Source organism: Pleuronectes platessa, chromosome 6 (assembly GCF_947347685.1).
Source record: "Pleuronectes platessa chromosome 6, fPlePla1.1, whole genome shotgun sequence".
NCBI lineage: Eukaryota > Metazoa > Chordata > Actinopteri > Pleuronectiformes > Pleuronectidae > Pleuronectes > Pleuronectes platessa.
The window spans coordinates 26,494,667-26,520,601 of NC_070631.1; the positions used below are offsets into that span (position 1 = coordinate 26,494,667).

General features: G+C 43.1%; 1 protein-coding gene across 1 annotated transcript in view; it reads left to right on the plus strand.

Annotated features, from left to right (window-relative positions):
• The first annotated feature begins 5,478 nt into the window (after nt 1-5,478).
• skia (v-ski avian sarcoma viral oncogene homolog a) overlaps nt 5,479-25,935 on the plus strand; it is a 70,308-nt gene continuing 49,851 nt past the window's right edge. Inside the window, exon 1 of the mRNA XM_053425038.1 lies at nt 5,479-6,881. Coding sequence (XP_053281013.1) covers nt 5,976-6,881 — 906 coding nt within the window. The 5' untranslated portion in view covers nt 5,479-5,975. The remainder of the gene's footprint in view (nt 6,882-25,935) is intronic.

The window sequence follows — 25,935 nt, forward strand, 5'->3', positions numbered from 1 at the left end:
CCAAAGTTAAACTCCACGTAAAACCACACTTTGATTCGCTTAGCCACGGGAAGAGAATGTTTTCTTATCCACATTCGTGCATTCTCAATTGGAAATTAATGGAAGGGAAAGGTTCGCCTCTGAAATATTAACATATTTGTGACTGTACTTTTCTTTCTTGCTTTAGGTGAATTTTTTTACTTGTCATCTGATGTGGGCAGATTGACCAAGTGCAAAATTCACCTAAAGCTGACTAACACTTTTAATCTCAATAACAGTTAATTAAAAGTGTTATTAATTACATTTTATTCTATTTTAGGAGAGAAACCGTATGAAAATTTATTCAGGGGGAAACAATATGAATTTCTGGTTTTCATGGTGTCCTTTTGACCAAACCTCCTCAGATCTTCTGCTGAGCCAATCTTGCTGCTGTAATAAAGAGGTTTGTCCCACAGGGTTTGGCGGGTCATTTATTTATATACTGTTAAAGTACTTCAATGAAAAGAAGAGATCACTTGGATACTTCATGTATCGTCAAACTAAATTTGATGGTGAGTCTAACGCAGCCTGAAGAACCATTTTGGGAAGTGTCATTTCCACAAGGTGTCTGAGAATCTTTGGTAATTTACCAAAACAGAATATTTAATTTGAAACCTTTGTCTTTTTAATGTAGTGCCTGGTCCTGTGTGAAAATAGACAGGAGCAAAGTTTCTTGATTTGTTGTCCCGGCTGCTACATACTGGAAGCCAGAGCTTCCTTGAACACAGCAGCAGGGAGGAGTTTTCAAAATAGTTTTGCTCATGCAGCTGGACTTCCATGCAATGATCACGTCGGTTTTCAAAAAACATTATGCAATGCAGTGTCTGCTGCTATGAGGGGAGGCCCAGCATCCGGTGGGACCTTCATATTCACAGTGAGCAGAAGGTAGTGTCCATTGTGCCCCAGACGATGCAGCTCTCAAGAAAAACCCTTTGAGCTGTAATAGAGGTTATCATCACATACAAGGGAAGAATTAAAAAGGCAGAGTGAATGGGAACAAATAAAAAGAACACAAGTAAGTGAAGAGCAGAGACAATCTCATGAGGGAAAAAGGAGAGCAAGAGGACAATCGCTGCATGCTGGCAACATTATGAATCTTTGAAAACGCGGCTTGGCATACAGTACATACTGTCTAGCAGCTTTGGCCTTGGTAGGATGAGAAGCCTGAAGGAAGCACAAGCTTTGCATCTCACTTGTATCCAGTACCACTTCACGTACACACACAGACAGTGATACAGTATGCCAGTATAGTACTGTAGGCCCACATCCAGCCTGTAGCTGTCGGAGCTCAGTGCTGGCAGAGAGGACGGCTGCGTGCCAGACTGATAGGCCCCGTGAAGGCTCTGGTCCCCCTCAGGAAAGGTTAGTTATCTGTCAGCTAGATGGGACAAAGCCCAATCCTGTGGCTCCGGCACTGGAACCATCACTTACCACTAACTGTATGCCACTGCTTGGTAGCTCACTACTCAATGCATGTAATATACTGTGCAGACGCTGGATTTGAATCCGGATATGATTAACCTAGATTAACATAAAGATTAGAAGCAGGGGAAAGCAGCTATATCAAAAGCATGTATACCAACACCACCAAGGTTCAATGTTAATTTTTCTTTAAAAAACACAAATCTAAAAAGTGATGTGCTTTCTTGATAAATAACAGTTAATCTCCTTGCCAAACACTTCTGTGCAGCATCTCCTGTTGTATGAGCAGAGAGCTGCAGTCAGTCAGGTAGTGGTCTCTGTGTCTGACATGATAACTGCTTTTTGACATGCACTGAAATCTTGAGATCTTCCATATATTCTCTCAAGGGGCTATCTGTGAACTCAAATGTAAACCGGAGAGTTTCTGCGGACATTGTCCAGGCCAGTCCCTGGGAAAAAAGTCTGCAGAATATTCTAAAGGAGCCAATGTGAGAACACAGCAGGAGAGCCTCCGCAGGATTCACTGCGAGCGAATGGGTGTGTTCATGGCATTTCTAACACACGGCAGATGAAAAGATGAAAAACACAAAAAGATGAAAAATATCTCAATCGTGATATCTGAAGCAGAAAAAATATGTTCTGATCAAACTCTGCCTGCTGCACCACCCCACATCTGAATCCTATGGATAATTTATTGCTGTTGCAAATGCATCTGTGCAGAATATCTCCTGCTGTGTTTTGCATGTGTGAAAAGCAAACTGCAGCCTGGACCCAATTCTCATCAGTTCCTTAAGGACTTGCCTGACAACCTACAGGAATAAGACTGCAACAAGTAACCAGATAAGTGATTAGTAATCGATTATTAAATCAATTGGCAACTATTCTGATAATTGATTAATTGCATTGAGTCTTTTTTAAATGTAAATTTCCAACAGTTAAAAATCTAAATTCTCTTATTTCAGCTTCTTAAGGCTGGATATTTTATATATTCTTTGCTTATCTAATGACAGTAAATAATATATTTGGTTTGATGGCTAAACAAGATTTGAAGAGGCCATCTTGGGGTTTGGGAAATGGTAAATGGTTTTGTATTTATATAGCACTTTTCTAGTCTTGATGACCACTCAAAGCGCTTTACAGTACAGTTTCACATTCACCCATTCACACACACATTCATACAGTGCATCTATTCGCAGCACTTTGTTATTCTATGGGGGGGCCATTCGGGGTTCAGCATCTTGCCCAAGGACACTTCGGCATGCAGATGGGTCAGACTGGGAGTCGAACTGCTGACCTTCAGGTTGGAGGACGACCACTCTACCCCTCAGCCACAGCCGCCGAAAGACAAATCTATTTTTTTTTTACAATTTTCAGACATTTTATGGTCAAAACAACTAATGGATTAATCATGAAATTAATCAACAGATTAATCGATAACGAAAATTATCGTTGATTGCAACCTTAAAGAGAAGATGTTTTTGTTTTCTTGAATTTATGCTATTATTTAAAACTCTTTGACAGACACACTATAAACAGTAAAACCTTTTACAAATCTGAGGTTGATCAAATGTGTGCTGAACTGTGTTTGCACATTATATGAATATATATTACTGTTATATTGCTATTGATGAAAATAATATTGGCTCAATAACTGACATTATTTCAATTGCCCATGCCTGAGCCCCACCCTTCTTAAACGACCAGGTACTGGTAAATGCCGAGGGGGTCATCAAATCAAATCAAATCAAAGTAGACGACTTTTACAAAATAGAAAAATAACATACTATATAACATACAACATATATCATCGTAACATATAACATAGTCAAATGAAGCAGCAGTTAACAGGGTGAAGGATTGGGGAATATTAAATTAAATAATATGAATATATGTATAACATATAACATAGTAAAATGTTATATGTTAGGTCATAAGCTTCCGAGTGCTCCTGCTCTGTATTTTCAGTAAAAGTTGGTAAAACTCAATATACCCAGTGATCAAACACAGAAGCCCCCTTTAGGGTGAATAATATCCACTCACACTTTACGGACTCTTTTCCACAATCTGAGCCATTGAACGCTATGGTCTAAAAATCATAATATACATTATCTCAAGGCACTTTACATAGAAGGTCAAGACCTTAACATTTATAGAGAAACCCAACAGTTCCCATAATGAGCAGCACTCTGGCGACAGTGGAGAGAAGAAACTCCCTCATAAACTGCAAGAGACCTCTAGAGCCAGACTCCATGTCGGCGGCCATCTGCCTCGACCGGCTGGGTTCGGGAGGAGAGGAGAAATGGGTGGAAAAGAGGGGAGAGAAGAGAAAGAAAGATAGGGGAGGGGGGGAGGAGAGGGTGAGACAGAGGAGAGAAAGACAAGGAACCCTTGCGCACCATCAGGTATCAGCTCTGACTAATTATATCTAAAGGCATAACAGTGTAAAGATTTGTTGATTATTAATGAGAGCAGCAACAATTACATTTTTTTATAATATGTATTATTGTTAATAATCATAATAATAATAACAATTTTTATCCTGCTCTGGAGTTGGAGATACCTGCAAAGAGAGATAGAAAGAGAGAGAGAGAGACTATGGGAGGAAAAAGACCTTTAGAAAGGCTTCAAATAATAGATCATACTAGATATATCATCGGTTCCTTTTTGAATCGAACCCCTTGACTCTGATGACCTGCACTGGAACATTCTCCCACATCCTTTTCACACCCCTTCCATCATGCTGCAGTTACAGCCGTGTGTGGCTAGGGGACGCCACAGGAACAGCAAAGTGCTTCATCACTGCTTAAGTTGAACTTGCTTTGGACACACGACCCTCTGATGTGGAAGCCCCGGTTGATGATGACTTCAGGTTACTTCTTCACTCCCTGAAGTAACATGTCACAGTATTTCCCTGAACGTATAACAAAATAAGAAACAATTGTACAGATATTCAGAATCAATAGACTGTTACACCCCCAAACTCACTCATTCATGTAGAGATACCATAGTGGTAACTGGCTTTAGGAAGCTTTTCATTCTTCTGAACAAATCAACATATTCTACAAAAAGAGATAACAATTTAAATGGCCTTAAGTAAAATCAATAGAATGAATAGATGAATCCAACTATCTTGATTTATTTATTTCTGACCGTGGTCGTGAATTTACTGCTTACAAACGCTTTCTTAAGTCTGAGCTGTGAAAAATTTAATTTCTCTCATCATTGCAGTAGCAGGATTGTCTCTCAAGGTCCCCAACACATGAAGCTTGTTTACTCCCTGCTACTTGCCAAACCGTTTTTACACATTCAAGCAGAGGAGAAAATAAATAAACCACAGTCAGTGCAAGCTTCCCCTAACAAAGCTAAATTTGTCTTGTCTCGCATATACACAAACACAGGAGCGGTTAAACCGACTTAAACCCATTTACCACATGTAATGCATCATCTTAAGGCAGTTAGTAGTGTTAGTAACTCCTTACAATATTCTAGAGAAACCCAACAGAAACCCAACAGTTCCCACAACAAGCTAACACTAAGATGACTGTGGAGATAAAAAAACTTTAACATTAACCAGAACCACACTCAATGGGGGTGGACATCTGCCTCAACCGGTTGGAGTGAGAGGAGAAAAATGGGGGAGATAATAGAGAGGGGGGGGGGGGGAGAAGAGAGAGGTGTAATTATGTTATTAATGAAAGCAGAAACCGTTATACAATAATAATAATATTATTCTTTGTTAAGTAGTAAATATATATATGTGCATATATAACTATTCTTCTTCTCCTCCTTTCTCTGCAGGCTTGTTCCTGGAGGAGCTCAGCCTCACAGAGTCACTCACATTCCTGGCTGGTATTCAATGACCGAGCCAGACACACAAACACACAGCGAGAGAGAGAGAGAGAGACATAGGCAGGGAGTGGAGAGAGAGAGAGAGAGAGAGAGACGTAGACAGGCAGAGAGAGAGCGAGGCAGAGAGAGAGAGAGACATAGACAGGCAGAGAGAGAGAGCGACATAGACAGGCAGAGAGAGAGAGCGAGAGAGAGAGAGAGAGAGAGAGAGAGAGAGAGAGGCAGGCTCTCAGACATCTCATCTCAAACAGTCACAGTGAACTGCGGGGCAGACGGAGCGGGTTACTGCTCCTCAACAGCGGACACAACCTCAAATCAGGATTTTTCTTATCGAGCCGTATCGACCCACAGCCGCCGCTGGTGTCTTGTTTCCGGCCGCTTCGTCCTGGACCTCGACATTCGGAACTTTGTCTCTTCTCTGGAGTTTGGAGAGCCGTGTTCGTCGGATATGGACAGTCGGCGAGTCGCTGCAGGGAGCGACCGGCCGGTGTTCACTCAGTAGCCGCAGGAATAAAACAGTCCACTGGCCGTTTGGGACTTTTTTTTACTGGATGTTTGATGAAGCACGTCGACATTTTGGTCAATTCTGGGACTCAGTGGATTTACCAGGCTCAGGGACGTATTGAAACTCTTGATTCCCGGTCGTCGTCTAGAAGTACTTGCGCTTCTAAAGTTGGAGGAAAAACATGGAGACAGTAAGTCGCCAGAGCTTCCAGCCTCATCCGGGACTGCAACAAACTCTCAAGCAGTTTCACCTCAGCTCTATGAGCTCTTTGGGGGGACCGGCGGCTTTCTCTGCCCGGTGGCAACATGAGCTTTTCTTCAAGAAGGAAGGTAAGGAGCCCGAGCCGGCTCTCCAGCATCTGCCGCCGCCGGTGATGCCGGGCCCGCTGTTCATCCCATCGGACCGCTCCACGGAGAGGTGCGAGACGGTGCTGGAAGCCGAGACCATCTCGTGCTTCGTGGTCGGCGGAGAGAAGCGACTGTGCCTGCCGCAGATCCTCAACACGGTGCTGCGGGACTTAAGCCTACAACAGATCAACTCGGTGTGCGACGAGCTGCACATCTACTGTTCCCGGTGCACGGCGGACCAGCTGGAGATCCTCAAAGTCATGGGGATCCTGCCCTTCTCGGCGCCGTCCTGCGGCCTCATCACCAAGACGGACTCCGAGCGGCTCTGCAACGCCCTGATCTACGGAGGCGCCTACCCGCCGCGCTGCAAGAAGGAGCTGAGCGGCGGCGCGCTGGAGCTGGAGCTCACCGAGAGGAGCTTCAAAGTCTACCACGAGTGCTTCGGCAAGTGCAAAGGCTTGTTCGTGCCGGAGCTGTACAGCAGCCCCAACGCAGCGTGCATCCAGTGCATGGACTGCGGACTCATGTACCCGACCCATAAGTTCGTGGTGCACAGTCACAAGGCGCAGGAGAACAGGACTTGCCACTGGGGCTTCGACTCGGCAAACTGGAGAGCGTACATCCTCCTGGGCCAGGATTACACGGGGAAAGAGGAGAAGGCCCGTCTTGAGCAGCTCCTGGAAGAGATCAAGGAGAAATTTGACTTCGCCAACAAGTACAAGAGGAAAGCATCGTCTAGGGTGAGTTGCTGCCCCTCGCCATGGGAGCTGTTTCCTTCCTGTGCAGCTCATCTACTTTTTGGTTTGGTTTTATTTTCTCCTCTGTTGTCAAGACCAAATTTATGCATTTTAGTTTATTTTTCCATTGGGAATGTAAGCTACGTGCATACATATGTTTATCTCTTTTAACAGCAGAGCTTTCTTTATATTTCCTTTAAAATACCGTTTATCCAAGCCTTCAAATGCACTACTTTAGTGAATCCATGTAGTCTGGCTCCCTACATGCAAACTTATAGCCCTTCAAATTGAATTTGCCAAAACTTCCCTGCATGCCTCAATAAATGTTCGCACCTAGAGGGTGTCCTGAAGATCTGGATTTCCTCGTTCCGCCTGTGGTCATGGTTATGTCTCCTGGTTGTTTTGGGGAGGCTTCCCTGTGGGCCCCACAACAGAATGAATAATACAAATATGTTACCTACATATTTCGAAAGTGTATCCGTGACTCGTCACATGGATGTCTCGTACTGTGTGTCATGCCTGTCTATCCGGGGGTCATTGACCCCTTCCTGTATAGAGACCACTTAGTATTTGGTCATCATTGCCATATTGTTACTAATTAGGCCTCATCCAGCAGTGACAACAAAACGCCTCTGGTGACAATAAAACCATTATTTGCCTGTGAAACACCTCTCAGGCTTTTATTGGCCTGTACTGTAAATACAGACTCATTTACCAACAAATGGTTCAATGGGAAACAATAAACTGCATCCAGGAGAAGTGTGTAGCTCAAACATCAGCTCTGATGTCAACGGGGAAACACTTTTCCTTCCTTGCTTCAGTTTAAAAGAATTTTCAGTTTTTCCTTTCTCTCTCTCTCTCTGACTCAGACACAGATGCTCATGTTCTCTCTCGCGCTCTCTTCTTGGGACTGAGGCTATATCTTGCTTAGTCTACATTTCTAGCTGTTCTATCAGTCTGTGTGTTCCCGGGGGAAGGGATACACTCGGTCAGCAGTGTGATTATTGTTATGTGAAAAATTGCCAATTGTGTGTTTGTGTATGTCTGGAGCCTTTTGTGCCCCCGTGAGTGTATATAACAAATGTTGGACTTTTGATTGGTTTGATGTGCTGCCACCATTGTCAAATGACTTTCATATTTCATTCCTGGTTGGAACAACATTTTCTGATTCTCTTTTCCTAAACATTTGAATTATCAGAATCCGAGCGTTCACACTGACTCTGGCTACAAACATTTTAATCAGATTCTCAGTTCTACCCTCGGCTCTGCCTTTTGGGCTAAGTGTCTGTAAAGATGTATTAAGAGATTATAATCTGTTCTTCAGTGTGCAGACAGGAGTTTGCAGAGAGGGTAGTTGGGTGGTAGACTGATAAAAAGAATCCCACCCCCCAACCCACCTCTCGGAAAAAAAGGCTAGTGTGGCCATTTGCATGAACTGTTACACATGAATGGAGTTGATGAAGCAGGGTTTAGAAGTATTGTGGTGGAAACATAATATGATCCCAACAAAGGGGAGCATTCAGCAAACATCGGGACCCCCCACCCCCACCAAAACATCCACCTAACTCAGACCAGCCACCCACCTCTGACATACACGCACTCACATTGATCCTGCCCCTCTTAACTCCATCTTTACTCCAACCTGACTGAAAACAAAGTGTACTTATGGGGGAAGCAGACTTGTTGATGAGGCACAGAAAGTAGCTGCAAAAGTGTTTACCAGAAGGCCCCCCCCCCCCCCCCCCCCCCCCCCATGTCCCCGCTGAGGCTTCTTTCAGGGGAATCTGCCAAAGATAAGTGAATTCAGAGAGAGACCCTTGAAGTCCCGAAGAGTGCCAAAGTCCTGCCATGCATGGTGAATACCCACTCTTGGCACACACTTTCATTCAGACTTGAGTGGGCACACCTCAAGGACCCCCACTTTCAGGGGCCTCCTCTATTTTTGTAAGTGCCGATGGGGCACTCAAGTGTTAAGCCCAAAGCTCATTTTGAGCCTCTGTCCTGCTTTTAATTTGACGCCTCCTTTTCTTTCCTCTACTACCTTGTTTCAAAAAACGCTAATGAAGGAATACATGCTGGGTAGGAGTTGAGGAAAAATGCTTAACTTACACCAACAGAGCTCCCCGTTGTCAGCACATTTCAGCACAGCCCAGGCACTTTGAAAGTGTTCATGGAGGATGTGAGGTAAAGTGCTAGACTGCGTTGCGCTGCCTTCTACCTTTTAGCACACAAGAAAATGCCATCATCTGCGTGCTGTCAGCCCAGGAACTGGGTGGCTCTGTGAATATTAATAAGGTTGTAACAAAAGTGTTAGCAGCAGTCTCGCATGCAGACAGACACAGGAAGTGATATTGCCGCACTTCCCTCCTCGCAGACGCTCTTCTGAGAGCCTCCCCCCCGAGACGGACCGTTTGAGTAAAAACAGCTTTTCACTTTTTGCTGCCTGCCTGTATTTGCAGAAGAAGTATGAGCTCATTATCTGTTCTTATCTGAGAGGATGTTAGCCGGAGCACTATTGAATTGTTAAAATAAATTTATAAGCTGAGTGTGGAACACTTCTCCGGATTGCCCATGCCAGCCCCCGGCTGCAAGTCTTTTGGTTACTGGCTGGTACACATGTGGGTGGCACACATAATCAGTGGCTTTCCGCATCAGGATGTTTAGATAAGGATTGCGGCTGCAGATTTAGTATGTTGCTAACTTTATAATTTGCCCTCAAGATGATGTGATTTCTACAGAATCCGTCTGTGTAAGGCAGATATGAGAAAGAGAATTGAGGAGGGGGGGGGGTCGTTTGTCTTTAAGCCCACTCAAGCTTTGCTGTTCAAAAACCAGAAAGTATAAATCCAACTTTAATTTAGTTAGTTCCTTCCTAAGTGGCGATAGTACCGTACGGTCTCTTGTGTTTTCACCAATTACTTCAGTTTAAGAAATAATGCAGTTTTCTTAGTTGATGTCATTTGATCAGACACAATATGTTTTTTTTTGCTTTCTGTCGATTTTGGCCTATATTTAAAAAAATGCCACATCTGTAGCTATGTCAAGATGTTTAACACAACTGTTACCGTCCCCATCCATGATTATTCCTACAGTCTAGAGTGAGTCCACTGCTTACAGCTGAAAAGGAAGTGCAGATTTCCTCTTATCCAGTGAGTAATTTCCATTCTGCGGTGGTGGAAAGTGATTTGTTTAGAGATTCATGTGTATAAAGAATTCATTGAGAACAACAAAGCACCCATTTTGTGTTTGTGCACAAAATATGCTATGTTACAGTGTCGGCTGCCAGCACATTCCTGTACATTGTTATCCTATGGCTCTCTGTAGGAGAAGCCGATTCGTGGTATAGCAAGGAATTGTCAATTATGTTTTTTTTATATTATAAAGCAATGCACTAAAATATTTGGCTGTGCATGCGCTCAAACTTCCCTCCGTTAGTTTTATAACCACCCCCACCCCAAGACGCCCTCACGGCTGCTCAGGATATCTAGCCTCCAGCAGAAGGGACCGCTTGTTTCAAGAGGGAGGTGGGGCAGTTGTGTTGGTGGGGGCTCAGAGGAAGTAAACTCCCCAAGGGAATATAGGCCCATTTCCTGCGTCATATTCAAGGCACAGTGTTGGCTAAGCCTGCTGACAGCCAGCCATGTCCACACTGTGGACAGGACAGCAGCTGGTGGCTGTGCATTGCAATGGCAGGCAAGGGAATATGTGTATTCCTCTTTCCTGGTTGTTTGACTAAATGTTACTGTTGCCAAAGTCTGCTGCACAGTTTTAGTTTGTCAAATTGCTTGAGTGTGAGGAAAAGGGGTTTTAATTGCTTTCAATCTGTATCTCTGTTTGGAAGTTTCTGTCTTTGTCAGTCAAATAGTACGATTTTGGAAACCTCAATTTCCAGTGATCAGATCTAAAAATGTGTCCTCAACGCATCTTGGATGCATTCCTCTTGTGATTGAATAACCTGAAACGCGTTGACACCATGTCTAAACATTTATATCTTGTGCTTTGAAAAAAACGAAGAAGCCAACAATTTAATCATGCCTATATAATGAGTTATTTTGCTTTGCCCAGCCGCCAGTCTGGGTTTCTAATGGAGGAGAATCAGTCCATGCTGTAAGGCATGGCTGAGGGCCAGGTAGATCAATGACATATTGAAATTAAAGTGTCTTTAAGTCAAGTGTGATTGATAACTCATCACTTCTCAAACTGAGTTAAAACAAAGTGACAGACCGACAGAGACAGTTCCTCCTCTGTGGACTACACTAGCTATTTTACCTAGAATGCATTTTTTTGCTGTCAAGGCATAGGTTGCATTCTAATTTCTCTGTGATTACTCTTAACCTGATTAATATACAAATGAAAGTTTAAATTAAAACAAGCAGTGTACAGATTAGAGTTTAGTTTAATTGTTTAGGTAATTACCATATATGCTGTCCCTTTTTAAAATGGCTTTCATTTATCTTAATCCATGCAGAAAACCATCTGCAAAAATCACATTTATTTAGCTCTTTTCTCCCCCTCAGGAAAAACAATTCAATAAAGAGCGACTGTGGCTCTGCGGTTCCTCGATGGAAAACTTTGAGGAACAATCGTGTTGTGAGATGAGATGAAAAGTCTCTGCAATGGTTTTAATGTGTCTTTAAACATCTGTCACAGCCTGTGTTTCCAGCACGCTCATAGACAGGAAAGCACTATAACAAACCGGAGAGAGTGGCAGAGCATCACAGGTTATATTGTGTGTTGTGTTGTCTGGAATATCTTTTCAAAAGGCTGTTACTGAAGTAGCAGTGGAAAATGAATTAAATGCAGTGATTTTTTTCATACAGCATATCTTTTTGCCATAAGCTGTTTATTTCAAAGCCTTTCAAACTCTGCGAACAAAGGGGGATTTTTACCAGTGGCTATCAATCGATAGTGCCCAATGGATGAAAGCATTTAGAAAGTATATTTTTTGTGAAACTATGACTTTACTATTACTTGTCTGGCGAAGCCATCATCACAATGTCCCTGTGTTAATTCAGAATTAATTCAGAATTTCTGTAGGATGATGCTTGATTTTATGAACCATGCAAGGGGCTGTCATTGGTTTGTTTTAGAGCTAAATTTGTTTTAACTTTGACCGTTTTTGTGAGTTTATTTTCCCAAAACCTCGTATTTTTTATCATTAGGAGCTGAAAATAGTATCATTACCAAAACTTGGGAATCAAACTGGAAGAACATGTTAAAACATTTCTCAACCTTTTTTTAGGCGTTAAAATTAATTCATGCTGAATTTCAAGGGTTAAATGCAGCTTCTCTGAGAGGACAACTTTTTAACACACAGCCTTTCAGTGGGAGAGAATGATGGAGGTGAAGATGAAGGGACATGTTTCAGCCCTCATCGCCAGTTATTTTCCACCCCACACCCCCTCTAACCTGCTCCTATCCCCCAGCAGTTTTCATTTGACAAATTTACGGAGCAACTGGCCATGTGATTTTTGAATAGGAGGTGTATCAATATACCTTGCTGGGACTATCCTGCTGTAGTCATACGCTGTGCGGAAGAAGACACAAGGGGTAGGAAAAGGAAAAGCAAAAGGAGGCGCTTTGGGAACAAGGGAGAGACATCCCACCTCATCAACCAGCCATTGAGAGAAGACTTGAGGGAAGACATGGTTCTCAAGAAGAAGATAACGTTGCTTGTGTTGTAGTCAACCATGCATACAAGTTGTCTGGGAAAGTAGTGCATGCAAAGCTAAGAGCAAATGTGTTTGAAGAGCCAGGAGCATGCATGGAAATAAAGTATTTCCTCCCGGTCAGAATATTCAGCTTCCGATAAACCGTGAAACTAACTAGCACACTCAGCTTGCAGTGGCTATTCTTGAGTCTTGGAAGCACCTTGAGCGTATCCTATTGGGATTATTGTCAGAGCAGCACGGAAGGAGGAACCCAGTGACCTCCTCCAGGTGTTGCACTGAAAAAAGCTCTACCACAGTCAGATGGTGCAATTTGTTGTCTGGCCTGGCCATCGGCTTGTTAACGGCACTGTGTCCATTTTTTTTGCGAGCATTCAATATTGATGGTGGGTTACCATAGGCAGTGAGGCCTGTTGTGTTTATTTAATGAGAGGGTCTTTGAAATATTCATCAACACACATGGCACTGTAAGCCCAACTTTAGCCTTAACTACACATCCCCAAGCACCATCCTCTAACCTCTTGCCTCTTTTAACCTGTGTTTAACCATCTTTACCAGTGTTTAACAAGCTTATCAGTGTTTAACCATCTTTACCAGTGATGCTCCAATGCAAGCCCAGCATCACACTAAATTTGCATTTATGTGTCTGCATACTCACAATCATGGTCAGACCAAACTCTGAAGTTCATGCAACATGGTAAGAATGTAATGAAGGCAACTGCTGTCCCCCTAAAAATGTCATGTCTAAATAGCTACTTATGCAAAAAAATATAATTATTTAATTAATTTAAGTTATAATCTTTTGTTGAGTTTTATTTTTTTACTATTCTTAATGGACATTTTCAATGTCAGTAAAGTGCCAGAATACATCTCAGATTTACCCAAAATGAACAAACCACAGTGTTCTCAGCCGGTGAGTTTACAATGTGGATCTGCACCAAAAATCTGATTGTTTCTGTGACGATGGCTGCAGTGGGGGAGGGGGTGGGGAGGGTGGTCAGGGAATCACTCAAAATCAACATCACCTTGGAAGAGATATCAAGCTTTATTGGGAAAATAAGTGTAAATTGACAATTAAAAGTAGAATGTAAATGTTTAACAATGAACAACAGAAATAAATGGAACTTGTTGTTTTTTAAACATGAAGGTTTCAAACTAGAAACCCCCAACAGGGCAGCTTTGCTCGATTGTGGGATGGGGGTTTCACTTTGTGCTGCGTCAGCCCAGGAGCATGCTTTGTATATGACAGCAGCGCTGTCCTCTGGAGTTGCCCTTCCCCCCATCCATTTTCTCCCTTTGCACCCATATGTTTGGAAGAGCAGCCAGCCCCACACAACCTTTCCTAGCCCAAATAAAGAGGTGACCCATCTCACCCTTTGCCTCTCTTGAAATGTAGTCGGCCAATCGCGTGCTGCTGAGCAACTCCCACGGGGCAGATGGCTGTCTGACGAAGGGAGCTAGACTCTCCCTCACAAACCACACACACAGACACACTGCAATCCAAAAAAAACATCTACAGGCAACGTGATGAACTGAATTAAATATTTGTGTGATAAATGGTGGGCTCAACTATAGTCAAGATTTTGGTGAAAGATTTTGTGCTCACCTCACAAAATATGCATGAGTAACATGGAATCATTCAAATAGCAAAGGTATCCTCTGCCTCATTTGATGTGTGATTGTGCATGGGGCTGGTCGAGCATATGATTTGTATTGGTGCCGGTGTGTAATTGTGGGTGTGTACGTGTGTGTGTGCGTGTGCGTGTGTGCGTGCTTGTTTTGTGCCTGGATCAGCTGTAGGAGCTGTAGGAGGAGATTAGCATGAGCTCACTGCCTACTCATTTCCATCCCCATCTGCCTGTCTCCCACAGTGATGCCCCACTCCTGCGTGCACACACACACACACACACACACTGCTCTACACGCATACTTCAGCACAGACATCCACACAGTGCCCAGATCCCACCCCCGCAATGCCTTTTCAGTCTTATAATGAATACAGAGGCAGACAGAATCACGTGCAAGTGCACATACATGTGCACATACAGACACACACATACAGACTTGTCAACTGCACTGGCAGTGTGTAACACAACATCCACCAGGCATGGCCTAGAATATACCCTCATTATATGATGTCAGTACCAAGTGGTCCTTCTCAGACAGTTGGAACAACAGTAAACGGCTGGACTGCTTTCTGTAAAGAGGAGGAATATCCTTAACCTCCAGGTTCGGAATGGACAGGCAGGTACAGGGAGTTTTTAAACCTATATTAACTTGTGTTTATCTTATTTCTCAGGGAACTGGCGTGATTCCTCTGAGGATGAAGTTGCAATTTAAAAAATTCTAAGAACACATTAGGAATTATGGTGAACAAGCATTTGGTGGCCAATCTATAGGCAGGAACTTATCAGAAAAAACCTGCTAACACCCATTAACACCTGGCTTTTGTCTGCACTGGCATTCACTCCCGGGTTATACGACTCTGCAGAAGAAACAGTCCTTAAAATAACACCTGTGTAAAAGCAGCAATTACTTACTCCTGTTCGGCGCGATGTTGTGATGCATATTGAAACTCTGGGCATTGGCGCATTAACATTTGTGTCTTTTTGTCACAGATTTGCACTTATTTAAAAACCCTGTGTGTACCTGCTCTAGGGGTGCCACTATTAGTCGACGTCTCCGACAAAAATAGTCGTCTACGATTTTACTCATTGATGATTCGTTGGTTACGTCATAGCGCGTGTTTTTCGTGCCGTGCAACTGAACTAAACGTTGTTTAACCGGAGGTTCTGTTCGAAATAGCTTAGGAGTGAGTCATCTCGCTTCCTTCCTATCTCTGAAAGTCGCGCATATGCAAAAGCGACAAAACATAGACCAATTTCGAGGTCCGTGGCAACAGCATCGCGTACCAGGAAGTCAATAGTTCGGGAGAATTTCAACCTTAACATGGCCCGAAAAAAAACTACTTGCAATATCTGTACGGCGGACCCGCTGTACGCTGGTCCGCTCGGCGGACACGCCCATTTGAGGAGGAGGCACGTATGACATCGTAACGTAAACGATGCAGACTTGCCTCTGTAAGATAGCCTGTTAGCTAGCTTGCTATAAATGCATCTTAATATAAATATAAATATAAACGTATATACCTGGATTCTAGAAACAATTACAAAAATATGGTTTAAAGTTTTTTAACGAGTTTAAAAGCATAATGTTATCCTATTGCCTGACAAACGTCTTTTTTAATTACAATTATGCAGTCCGAAGAAGACTGTAGTTTTTTTTGTTGATGTTTTTATTGCTGATACTTTCCCTGTCCTTTTGTTAACAGGAAAAAAATGGATACTTGATTTTCAATTTATTTTTTGTATCAGCACTTGGCCTGTTCTTGGTTCAAACTTTTGTACCCTAATATGCAGCAAAGTTTATTAAAAGACATTTTTTTTAATGAAGTATCGACCTTTATTGTCTTTATTTTCAGTCATCACATGCCTCGAACAACCTCAAGCTAAATTTAAAAACTGTTGGCTAAATAAGAGCAATTGAGAATTTGTGTCATTCATAATCCGATTGGTTGATTAATCGTTTCAATAATCGATGACTAATCGACTATCAGAATAGTCGTTAGTTGCAGCCCTAACCTGCTCATTTTGGTTGAAAAGATGTATGAGGAGAGACTGAAAGGGCTTGTGATGTATTATCTGTTGTGAAGGCAGGTCGGGTCCTGTGAAGCTTCCTTGTTGTGGCTTTTTTTTCCTGCATTGACTTTTCAAAGGGGGGGTCATACTGGCTTGGCCTCAGCCATGTGGAAGGGCAGCTCCCAGGAGCTCTGTGAGAATATATGTGTGTGTGTGTGTGTGTGTGTGTGTGTGTGTGTGTGTGTGTGTGTGTGTGTGTGTGTGTGTGTGTGTGTGTGTGTGTGTGTGTGTGTGTGTGTGTGTGTGTGTGTGTGTGTGTGTGTGTGTGTGTGTGTGTGTGTGTGTGTGTGTGTGTGTGCGCGCACGCTCGCCGGCTAGCCATTGTCACCTCTTTTGTGGTGGGTATCAGCTGTGGATCTGTGATTGTGGGACAGATAGAGGTGATAACCCCCCCCGTCCCCCCCGTTGGATGATCAGTGGTCCCAAAGAGCCTGAGTCATGGGCTAGTTCTCATTGTTTGCCAACACCCCCCAACCCCCACCCCTCCTTCCTCCTGCTTGTGACTTAGCTGGTCTTTCCAGGAAGCATCACGACTGCCTCTGTCCAGCACAAACAAAGAAATGAGGCAGCCATTTTACACAATGCTTTTTGTTAAAGATACCATATGTAACATCCAGAAAACGTTGTTATTAATGATACCATTGGCCATTTTTAAAATAGGGTCAGCATCCTTTTTACCGAGACATTACAATGATTCACGAATTCTTGAGCAAGCATTCTTGGTATCGTCCCAAACAGTGATATAAATACACTAATCTGAAAGCAATTGACCTGCATCATGTTGAAAGGTTCGGGATCTCAAAATGTTTCCAGTATCAAAAAAGAACAAAATTAAAATTGGATTCATCATTATCAGCTTGATAGCAAGCACATTGTGATGTGTTGACTGCATTTATATGAAATGTTGGTGTTAACTCGCCAGCTTAATCAGTCACTGTGTAGCTTTTACCAAGAGGCTTAGGCTAAATCAGCTGGAGGATAGTGCTAATAGTAAGTGAATACATGTTTTGATCCCAATTAAATAGAAATAAACTTGTTTGGGTTCAAGAATCATAATGCATCTTGTTATATGTCTTAGGCAATATTTATAGACCAACAGAGTAATAGTGTATGCCTTCAAAATAATCACCTTCAAATCTAAATACTCTATATAGTTATCCACCAGAGGCTGCAGGCAGTGCATTTTGTTTACAGGCTTTAGCTGAGTTTGCTGTTGCAAAACAAAGTTATGAATGAGCCATCCCTTCAGTATTAGATTCAGTTTTCTTATGAAATGTGTGTTTTGCTAGCAAACACTTCTGATCTTTACCATTGTTTAGTCTGCTGTGACTCATAATTGTGTCTCACTGCTCTTAGTTACTGTATGCTAAGGCTAGATGGGTTAATCTTAAACTGGATTAATCAGGAGGTGGATCGACCTGCCCTATTGATCCAACAAAGCAAGTCTGTCCTGAACTTTGATTGATTGACCATTATAACCTTTCTAAGTTTATCACAACAGTCATTTATAAGAACTGCTGTGAGGCCAGGTGTGCCACAGTCAGCAGAGGATTTGTTGTCAGTGTAACGCATAGGAAGTTTGGAGGGTGAGATCATTAGGCTCTTAGTGAAACCAGTTGGCGAGGGGCAGGTTTAGGCTAGTCCCACTTGGTAAGTTCACACTGGAGAGCATAGTTAAATCCATCCGGGAGAGAAAAGTTTAGGCAGAGCAGAACTCAAAGGTTTTCATTTAGGCTGCCTGGGGAGAAACAGAAACAAAGTCGGTGAACTGTGGCCACACCTCAGCTGCAGCCTGTCAGGAAGTCGAGGTGGAAACCATGTGTGTGTGTGTGTGAGCAAACCAGGGCCTTTTGGTTGAGGCAAGGCAGGGGTAGAGCTCAGTAGGCTCAGTTTACTCCTCAGGAATGAGATGTTGGAAACAAAGGCTTATAATGTGGTTAACATCCTTCCTCCAGACTAGCTGGGCCATTCCTCCTCTCCAAGTCACCAATCTCCTGAATTAATCCATCCCAGCTGCACTTTGGCAAATGAAGCGGCCATGCAGATGCTAAATAAAACAATATGCTGAAAGGGGATCCCTCCTCCTGGCATGGACGCATGCTTCTCAGGTCTCAGTCTGATCCTCAACCAGGCTCAGACTGTCCCCCACCCACCCAGAATCAGGCAATTGATTTCACATCCCACACACATACACTCCTTCTACTCCTCTAGAACAGACAATAGACCTCTTGAAGCCCTTGGACTATAATTAATGTAATTGTAGATCTCGAAGACAAGGTAATGTGCGGAGTGTGTAACCACCTCCAAACCACAGCGAGGACAAAGACTTTATTCTCAGCATCTTCCTCCAAAGAAACTGCCAAGGCTATCTTGAGCAGTTGGACATCTGTTTATATAAAGTCCCTGGCCATTTATATACATCTGCTGACAGTGTGTGTGTGTGTGTGTGTATGAATGTGTGTCTATCTGTCTCTTGAGGTTCGACAAGCTGACTTATCCCAAGCGACCTCTAGCCTTCTCACTGGGCTCATCCGTCTGCCCTGTTTAATTATCTTCTCACACACACACACTCCCATACAGAGGTCAGGGCTGCCGCTGAACCTTGCCACGCCACCTCCTTTCCCACTCTGCATCTCCTTTTCCCTCAATTCCCCCTCTTCAGGCATGGCTGCTGGTCGTCTGCATAGCTCTGCAGAGGTTTAAGCCAGATGTGTGTGTGTGTGTGTGTGTGTGTGTGTGTGTGTTTGTGTGTTTGTGTGTGTGTGTGTGTGTGTGTGTGAGCACTTGTGGTTTGCATAGCACTCAGACTTTTCCCACCAGCATTATTGCAACAGCATTGCATATCTCCCATATAGAACCACTTTCTAGGACTGAGACTTCCTCCAGGGCCTCTGTTCTTCAGGGTTAAGACCATCAGATTTATATATTTTTATGTGATCATGCACATATGTTTGATTTACCAATTTCTTCCTAAGCAAGTGTGAAAAAAATATGAATTTGCTGAGATGTCAGCTTAAATGCAAATGCACGCCTCAGTGCACTGATTTAAGCTGGAGATACACTGGTGGTGCACATCCTAAGAAATAAAAGCTACATGTTAGTAAGATACAGTGTATGTACATGTTGAGGCAGTGCAGCAAAATACAATTTATTATTTTCCGTTAAATCTGTTCCGATTCATAAACATTTAAAAGCACAAGAAGTTTAGTCATGTATAATACAATTTTATTAATTTATTTGAGATTCAGCACGATTTCTTGGTCAGCATCAAATTTAAGCAAATTTGGGTCAATGATCACAATGTTGTAATTTATTTCACATTTGATTTGAGTATTTTTATTAAACTAACAATTTAGTAGCACTTAAATGGCACTTACTTATAGCACTTTGTTTTGCTTTATTTTTTTTTGAAATTTTCCTTTCTTGATTCTTGTTGTTCTTGGTTTGATGCACTTAAGGCCGGCGCATGCTTCTGCGTTTTCAGAGACATGCAAGAAGGGGTACGCTCAAGAGCCCCTTGCGTGCCCCTTGCGTGCTTGCATGCGTTGCCCAATTTTTGTAATCATACGCCAAAGCTACGCAAGCCTCACGCAGCCCACAAGGCTGTGATTGGTCCGCTAACTACATCCTTTCCGGAGTCCCTCAGAACGCCGCCACGTCCCTAAGAACGCCGCGACGCTGCAACATTTCTCATAGATATTATCCAGTGTGAATAGGAAGGAATAACTCAGCCCAGATACCTTTGCTTTTTAAAGGTGTGCAGTGCGCTGTAGATGGTGTCAAGATTTAGATGCTGTTTTGATTTATCGTTCAAGACTGCAGGACTGACACAGAGGAGAATGATAAGGGTTCACTTTATTTTACCGCAGAGCAGTCAGTGTTTTGAGAAGAGGCCCAGACGGGAGGCAGTGTTTAGTCTTGATTCAAGGACAGAGCCAGAGATGTTTGGTCTCTTTGTCAGCAAAGGCCGGGATTTCCTTCACATTATCAAATGAGGAGCTGTCACTATACCAATTTATTATGGAGTCAGGTTAGTTAGCTTCCATCTTTTAACACTGAAAATGCTTTCAAAGTCACTGTTAGTTGGGTTCTGGTGTTCTATAAGATAGTTCAAGGAGAACCTGAGAGGAAGTACTTTACATTTAGTCATTAGGCAGACCCTGCATTGAGGTACAGTCCAAGCTACAGGAGATGAAGGCACTGCATTGGAGAAGAGTGCTTCAACTCAAGTTCCCCAAAGCTTGTGGGTGCATAAAACAACATGTGATGGCTGTTTTTTTTTTTTAAAACAAATGTGTTTGATAACTCATTCTGCTGATGATGTGCTGGAACCACGGGCACTCAGTCTTCAAGGGACTGAGTGGAGATTCAAGCTCAAGCAATGTCAACCAGCATAGCAGAGATTTAAAAAGGTGCAAGATAATAATTCTTAGTTGTCGTCACGATCACTGTTTCTTCAAAAGAAGTTAACTTACGTCTGGATGGTCCTGTGATATGCATGTGTGATACAGAGCTTAAAGCCTCATCTGGATGGAGATCGTTTTTGTTTCGAAATGAAAGTGTGTGGATGTAGCCTAATTCATCCAGTAAAATGTTTCTCTCCACCATTAATTTCTTTACCAAAGATGATGTTTGATTTTTGGCACTGTAAAGAAGCAGCAGTTAAATGGATAGATGGATACATTGAAGGAGGTATGGTTGAATGGAGGGATATGATGGATGCTTTGGCCTTCCCCCCTTCTCCCCAACAGCAGTAATGAAATGATAGATCCCTAATGTGGATGGGAGCAGAAGTGAAAGGATGACCTCACAGCCACCTAATCGCCGCGGAGGGACAAGCCGGCGGCTAATGTGTCCATTAGCCTTCCCTCAGTCAGACAAGAAAACCAACCTGGCTGGGAGAGAGATAGAGGGAGAGGGAAAGAGGGACGAGATGGCGGACAGGAAACGACACAGAACTCTCTTTCCTTTCCTTTCCGCCCACAGATTTGGCTGAACTCATTATACTCCTCATCTGTTGAGCTGCTCCTTTGCGATTTTGTTTCAGCTCACCTTCTTTTTGGTTCTAATGTTAGGATCTTTTTGTTCAAGTGAGCATTTTAATCTGATGGAGTTTTTGAAAGAAGTGAGACAAAAAAATATACCCCAAATTAAACTAGTTAGCTGCTAACTGGAACAAACACATAAGAACAAACTCAAACCTTTATCAGCAGAAAACGGTTTAGGCCTAGTGATGCAAAAACACCAAATCTGTAAGGGATTCTCTCTGTGATTGTGTAAATGTTTTCTACCAGGCGTGATCCTGTTGTTCCTTCTCTGGCCCACAGTGCATGACGGGGGGTCAGAGAGGTTGCTGATACCAGAGTTTGCTCCAATGGAAGCCCTGTTGCCCCCTTTGTCATGTGACCTGTGTGGGGTGACTGTCAGTGGACAACAGCCAGAATCCCAGGGATGGGCCTTTTTGCACAAAATGAATACACCGCACTGTACACACAGCTGAACGTGTGAACCCATGCAGTGTCACATGTTCACCTGCTGCACTGCAATCCCTCCTACTTCCCCTTTTCTGAGTACCATCAGGGAGAGAAGCGAGTCGGCTGTCAGCCACAACAACCCTGCAGACTGTCAGTCTGAACTTGTACCGCAGAGCCGTGGCAGGCAGCAACTTTGACTTCTGGTTTCGACACCACACTGACTTCCTGTGGCGTCTCCGCCCTGCTGTCGGAAGCATCCTCGGCACTCCTGACATAACAGACCCATCAACAGAATATCTAGCTCTGTGTCTTAGACTTCTTCTTATATGTTGGTGTGTTACCTTTTTTTCTTATTTCGGATATTTGAATATGAGGCTCTACCTCTGCTGGCCGATCCTTTTTTCTACAACTTGAGTTAAAGTTTTTGCAGTCATTCCTAATGTGAAGTCACTAGTTTGCAAAAATTAAATCAGACAGGGCAATAAACTAATGCAGCAAGACAATCACACACATCAGTTTGTTTATTGATCATCACCATCACTAATGGGAGAACAGTGTTATTGTGACTGAAAGCAATGGAAAAAAGACCTAGGAAGTATTAAAACAGAACTATGTCTAATTGAAAAACATTGAATAGCTTGAAATAGTGTTTAAAGGAAGCTTCCAAAACACTCCTGACCTTCTTTCGTCACTTGAAGCTCTCCTCCCTCACCACTGGGAACCATGTGATTTCCCTCAGAGTGAAGCCTCACGCTCTCTTTTTTTTCCCTACGTCTCTTTTTCGTTCACTCTGCTTCTCCCAGTGTTCAACAGTGGAACAAAATGTCCAGCTCTGGAGTGGAAAGCGCCAGTATGTGCTAGCCAGCCAGCTCGATTTTGAGGCTGCCCAGCACCCTGCACTGAACCAAAGGGCCTCTTTGTGCTTTGCCTTCACAAAGATACACCCCAAGCAGCAAAAAAAACACCTCTAAAAACAAAACTAACGGCAGTGTCCCAGCCAGGGAGGGGTTGCTTGCAGCCCTGTGCACCGGGTCCAAGTGGAGGAGCTGCCAGAATCAGAAGTTACAAATAAAACCTGGTGAATGGGCTCGAGAAAAACAGAGGAAGGAAGTTTTCCATTTCAGCTAACAAAGCCCCACGTGGTTCCTTCCCTTCAGTCCTCTTCCTCGTGTACTCTGCCATGATGGCTCTGCAAATGCACGTCTTTGCAAGCACATCACAGTCAGTGAATTGACAAGCAAAGTCCTATTTGCATGGGATAATACAAGTCCATAATTTGTTTTCTGTAAATTTCTCCATAAATGATTAGGTTTCATTATTCAACCCATGTGAATGTTTGGCGCTGAGTGCGAAAAACTGTCCTGGAGGGTTTCAAATAATGGTCAAACAATCCATTTTGATAAAGCGCTTGATTTTTTGTCAATGACCCAATTACACAAAAAAAGTGTGATAAAAAGCAGGAAAACAACCGTTTGATACCTGGTTAGAGATTTTGGTTTACAAATTATTTAGCAATTGATCGATTATCATAATTGTTGAGGATGAACTTTCTAAACGCTAAGTAATCAATTAATGAACACATAAAGATTTATCAGGTTTGTGCTCTTTCCATGGATTATTTGATCAGACTAGGTGTGTGTGTGTGTGAGTGTGTGTGTGTGTGTGTGTGTGTGTGTGTGTGTGTGTGTGTGTGTGTGTGTGTGTGTGTGTGTGTGTGTGTGTGTGTGTGTGTGTGTGTGTGTGTGTGTGTGTGTGTGTGTGTGTGTGTGTGTGTGTGTGTGTGTGTGTGTGTGTGTGTTGAAATTCCTCTGTCACATGAGGTCCTCAGGTAATTGAGCTCCAGTGCAAATGAGGTTTAACGCTGGGACGGTGACAATCAGGAAGAGTGTTTTGACAGAAATAACAAACCCATGACTCACAGACTCAGATAGTCATAAACAGATAGCCAGACACAATCTAGCTGCTGCATCGACTCTGTTAACCCTGCTTAGACTGACCTTTATTTGCTCTGTGAGTGTGTGTGCGTTTCCATACAATAGTGCTGCTGAACTTTGAGCCTTGTCTTTAGACTTCAGCTGCCATCTGTGATAGTAAAGACACACTCGGCAGCCGCATGAATGATATTCTCTGCCCTTGATAATGGGGCTAACTGCTGTGGTGACCTGAGTACTGCACCCTGACCTCTCAGCTTTACAGCCTCATAGATATGACTCAGTACCTGCTACACACACATAGCGTGGGCCTCTGAATTGTTGCCTGCTCTCTGCGTGCTAGGTGTGTCGTACAAAGTCCCATTCACAGTGTTAATTTGGCTCAACTGGAAGCTCAGAGACTGACTGTTTATTCCTGAGGAAGAGGATAGGATGGCTTAAAACGTGTTGTGCGCTTGTGAGAGTGTGTGTGTGGGTCAATGCTACAAGACACAGCCAGCACCAGCAGGCAGCTACCACGGAAATGTCTATTTCAGTCTGTAAGTCTGTCGGGGAGCCGCAGACAGTCAGACACCTCTGCGGCGTAGAGAGAGGGTGGGGAAAAGTGATAATGGATTTACTTCAGTGTGTGTTTCAAGGTGCCAGACATAGAGAGTCTCTCTCTCTCTCTCTCTCTCTCTCTCTCTCTCTCTCTCTCTCTCTGTGGGCTAAGCAGTAGCTCAAGCATCAAGGCCAGGCAGTCTTGTATGAAAAACTACCCTCCTTCCTTTTATGCTTGGAAGGAGGTGCAGCATTAAGTTGGAGAGGCATCAGACCAGTCTGTGTGTGTGTGTGTGTGCACTCTCTTGTTAGTCTATCGCCCCGCCTCTACACAGCACAGCTCTCTGGCCCCACATTATCCCGAATGCTGCTGCAGTGATTGGAGCGGTAATGTGGTTGCTAAGCAAATGCAGTCTTCCTGGACTAAATCAGAGCGACTGCTTCCTGGCTGGCTGGCTTGCTGGCGGGCCGGCGGGCCGGGCTTGGCTGCCGTTGTTGCTGCGTGCTAACATGACTCACACACAGAGACATACACACACGCACATGGCAGAGTTGTTTCACTGCAGCACCAGACCAACCTCAGATCATTATTTTCTCCAATCTGAAGTAGTGGGATAAAGTCACCCAGAGTCTGTTGCCTTTTTTCAAACCTTATTAGCTGCTCAGGGCAAGAAACAATGACCTGTAGTGAGTTAAACAAACCAGAGAATAGTGGTGGACCACAACAAAAGCTTTCAGATGAGTCAGTGAACGCAGCTGCTGAGTTCATTTGTAGGCCACTGGTAATGTCACTGCAACTGAAACAGTTAATGCTACAATGTGGAAAACTAAACGAATGCTAAGAATGCAAACTTTCAAATACAGCTGCAATTTGTCATTTTCATTGGCAATTAAAGCTATTTTTGAATGGAGAAAGTGAAACAATTTTTTGTTACAAATGAGAAGTGGAAACTAAACACACCCTTTCTCATTTCAGCCCACTCATGAGTTTTGTTGTATTACTACAGTTTCAATTGGCATGGTCTGACCAGAAGCTCATGGTGGAAAGTATTAAAGGGGACATATTATGAAAATTCCACTTTTGTAGTGCTTCTACACGTTAATTTGGGTAACTGGCATGTCTACTGTCCCAAAAACTCTGGAAAAAAACAACTCCCGCGATTTGTTGTGGTTCCTCTATGTTAGAAACGATACTCTAGATGGCATCGAATGGGATTATGACCGAACAATACGTCATGTTCCAACCATGCCCAGGCTCCACCGTCTGGGTGGAGCGCGAGCGGGGCACTCAAAACAGGTCAATCTGAGGAGGGCTGTTTTTTTTTTTTTTTAAAAAGGGTACTGTTTTAAATGATCCTTTTGGTATTTTGACCAAAATATGTTACAGACATTTCATTAAGACCCCAAGGAACCATATCAACTGTGTTAAAATGGGCATACGATGAGTCCTTTAACTAATGTTAAAAGCTGAATGTCGAGATAAAACCATTCACATATTGTATCTTCGTAGGAGACATTTTAATTTCATAACTAAGCTTTTCTGTCATTGCCTTTTGATTTATCTCATAGTAATGAATGAAGAATCCATGTGTAAAGCTACAACCATTGAATGTTTGACCTTAATACTTAAGAGATGTCATCAATTATCAATTCTAAAATGCTTGTTGATTAATATCGAGTTTTTTTAAACATACCACTAATACTCGGCTATCGTCCTAAACTTGAATTCAATCAGTTTAAACAGG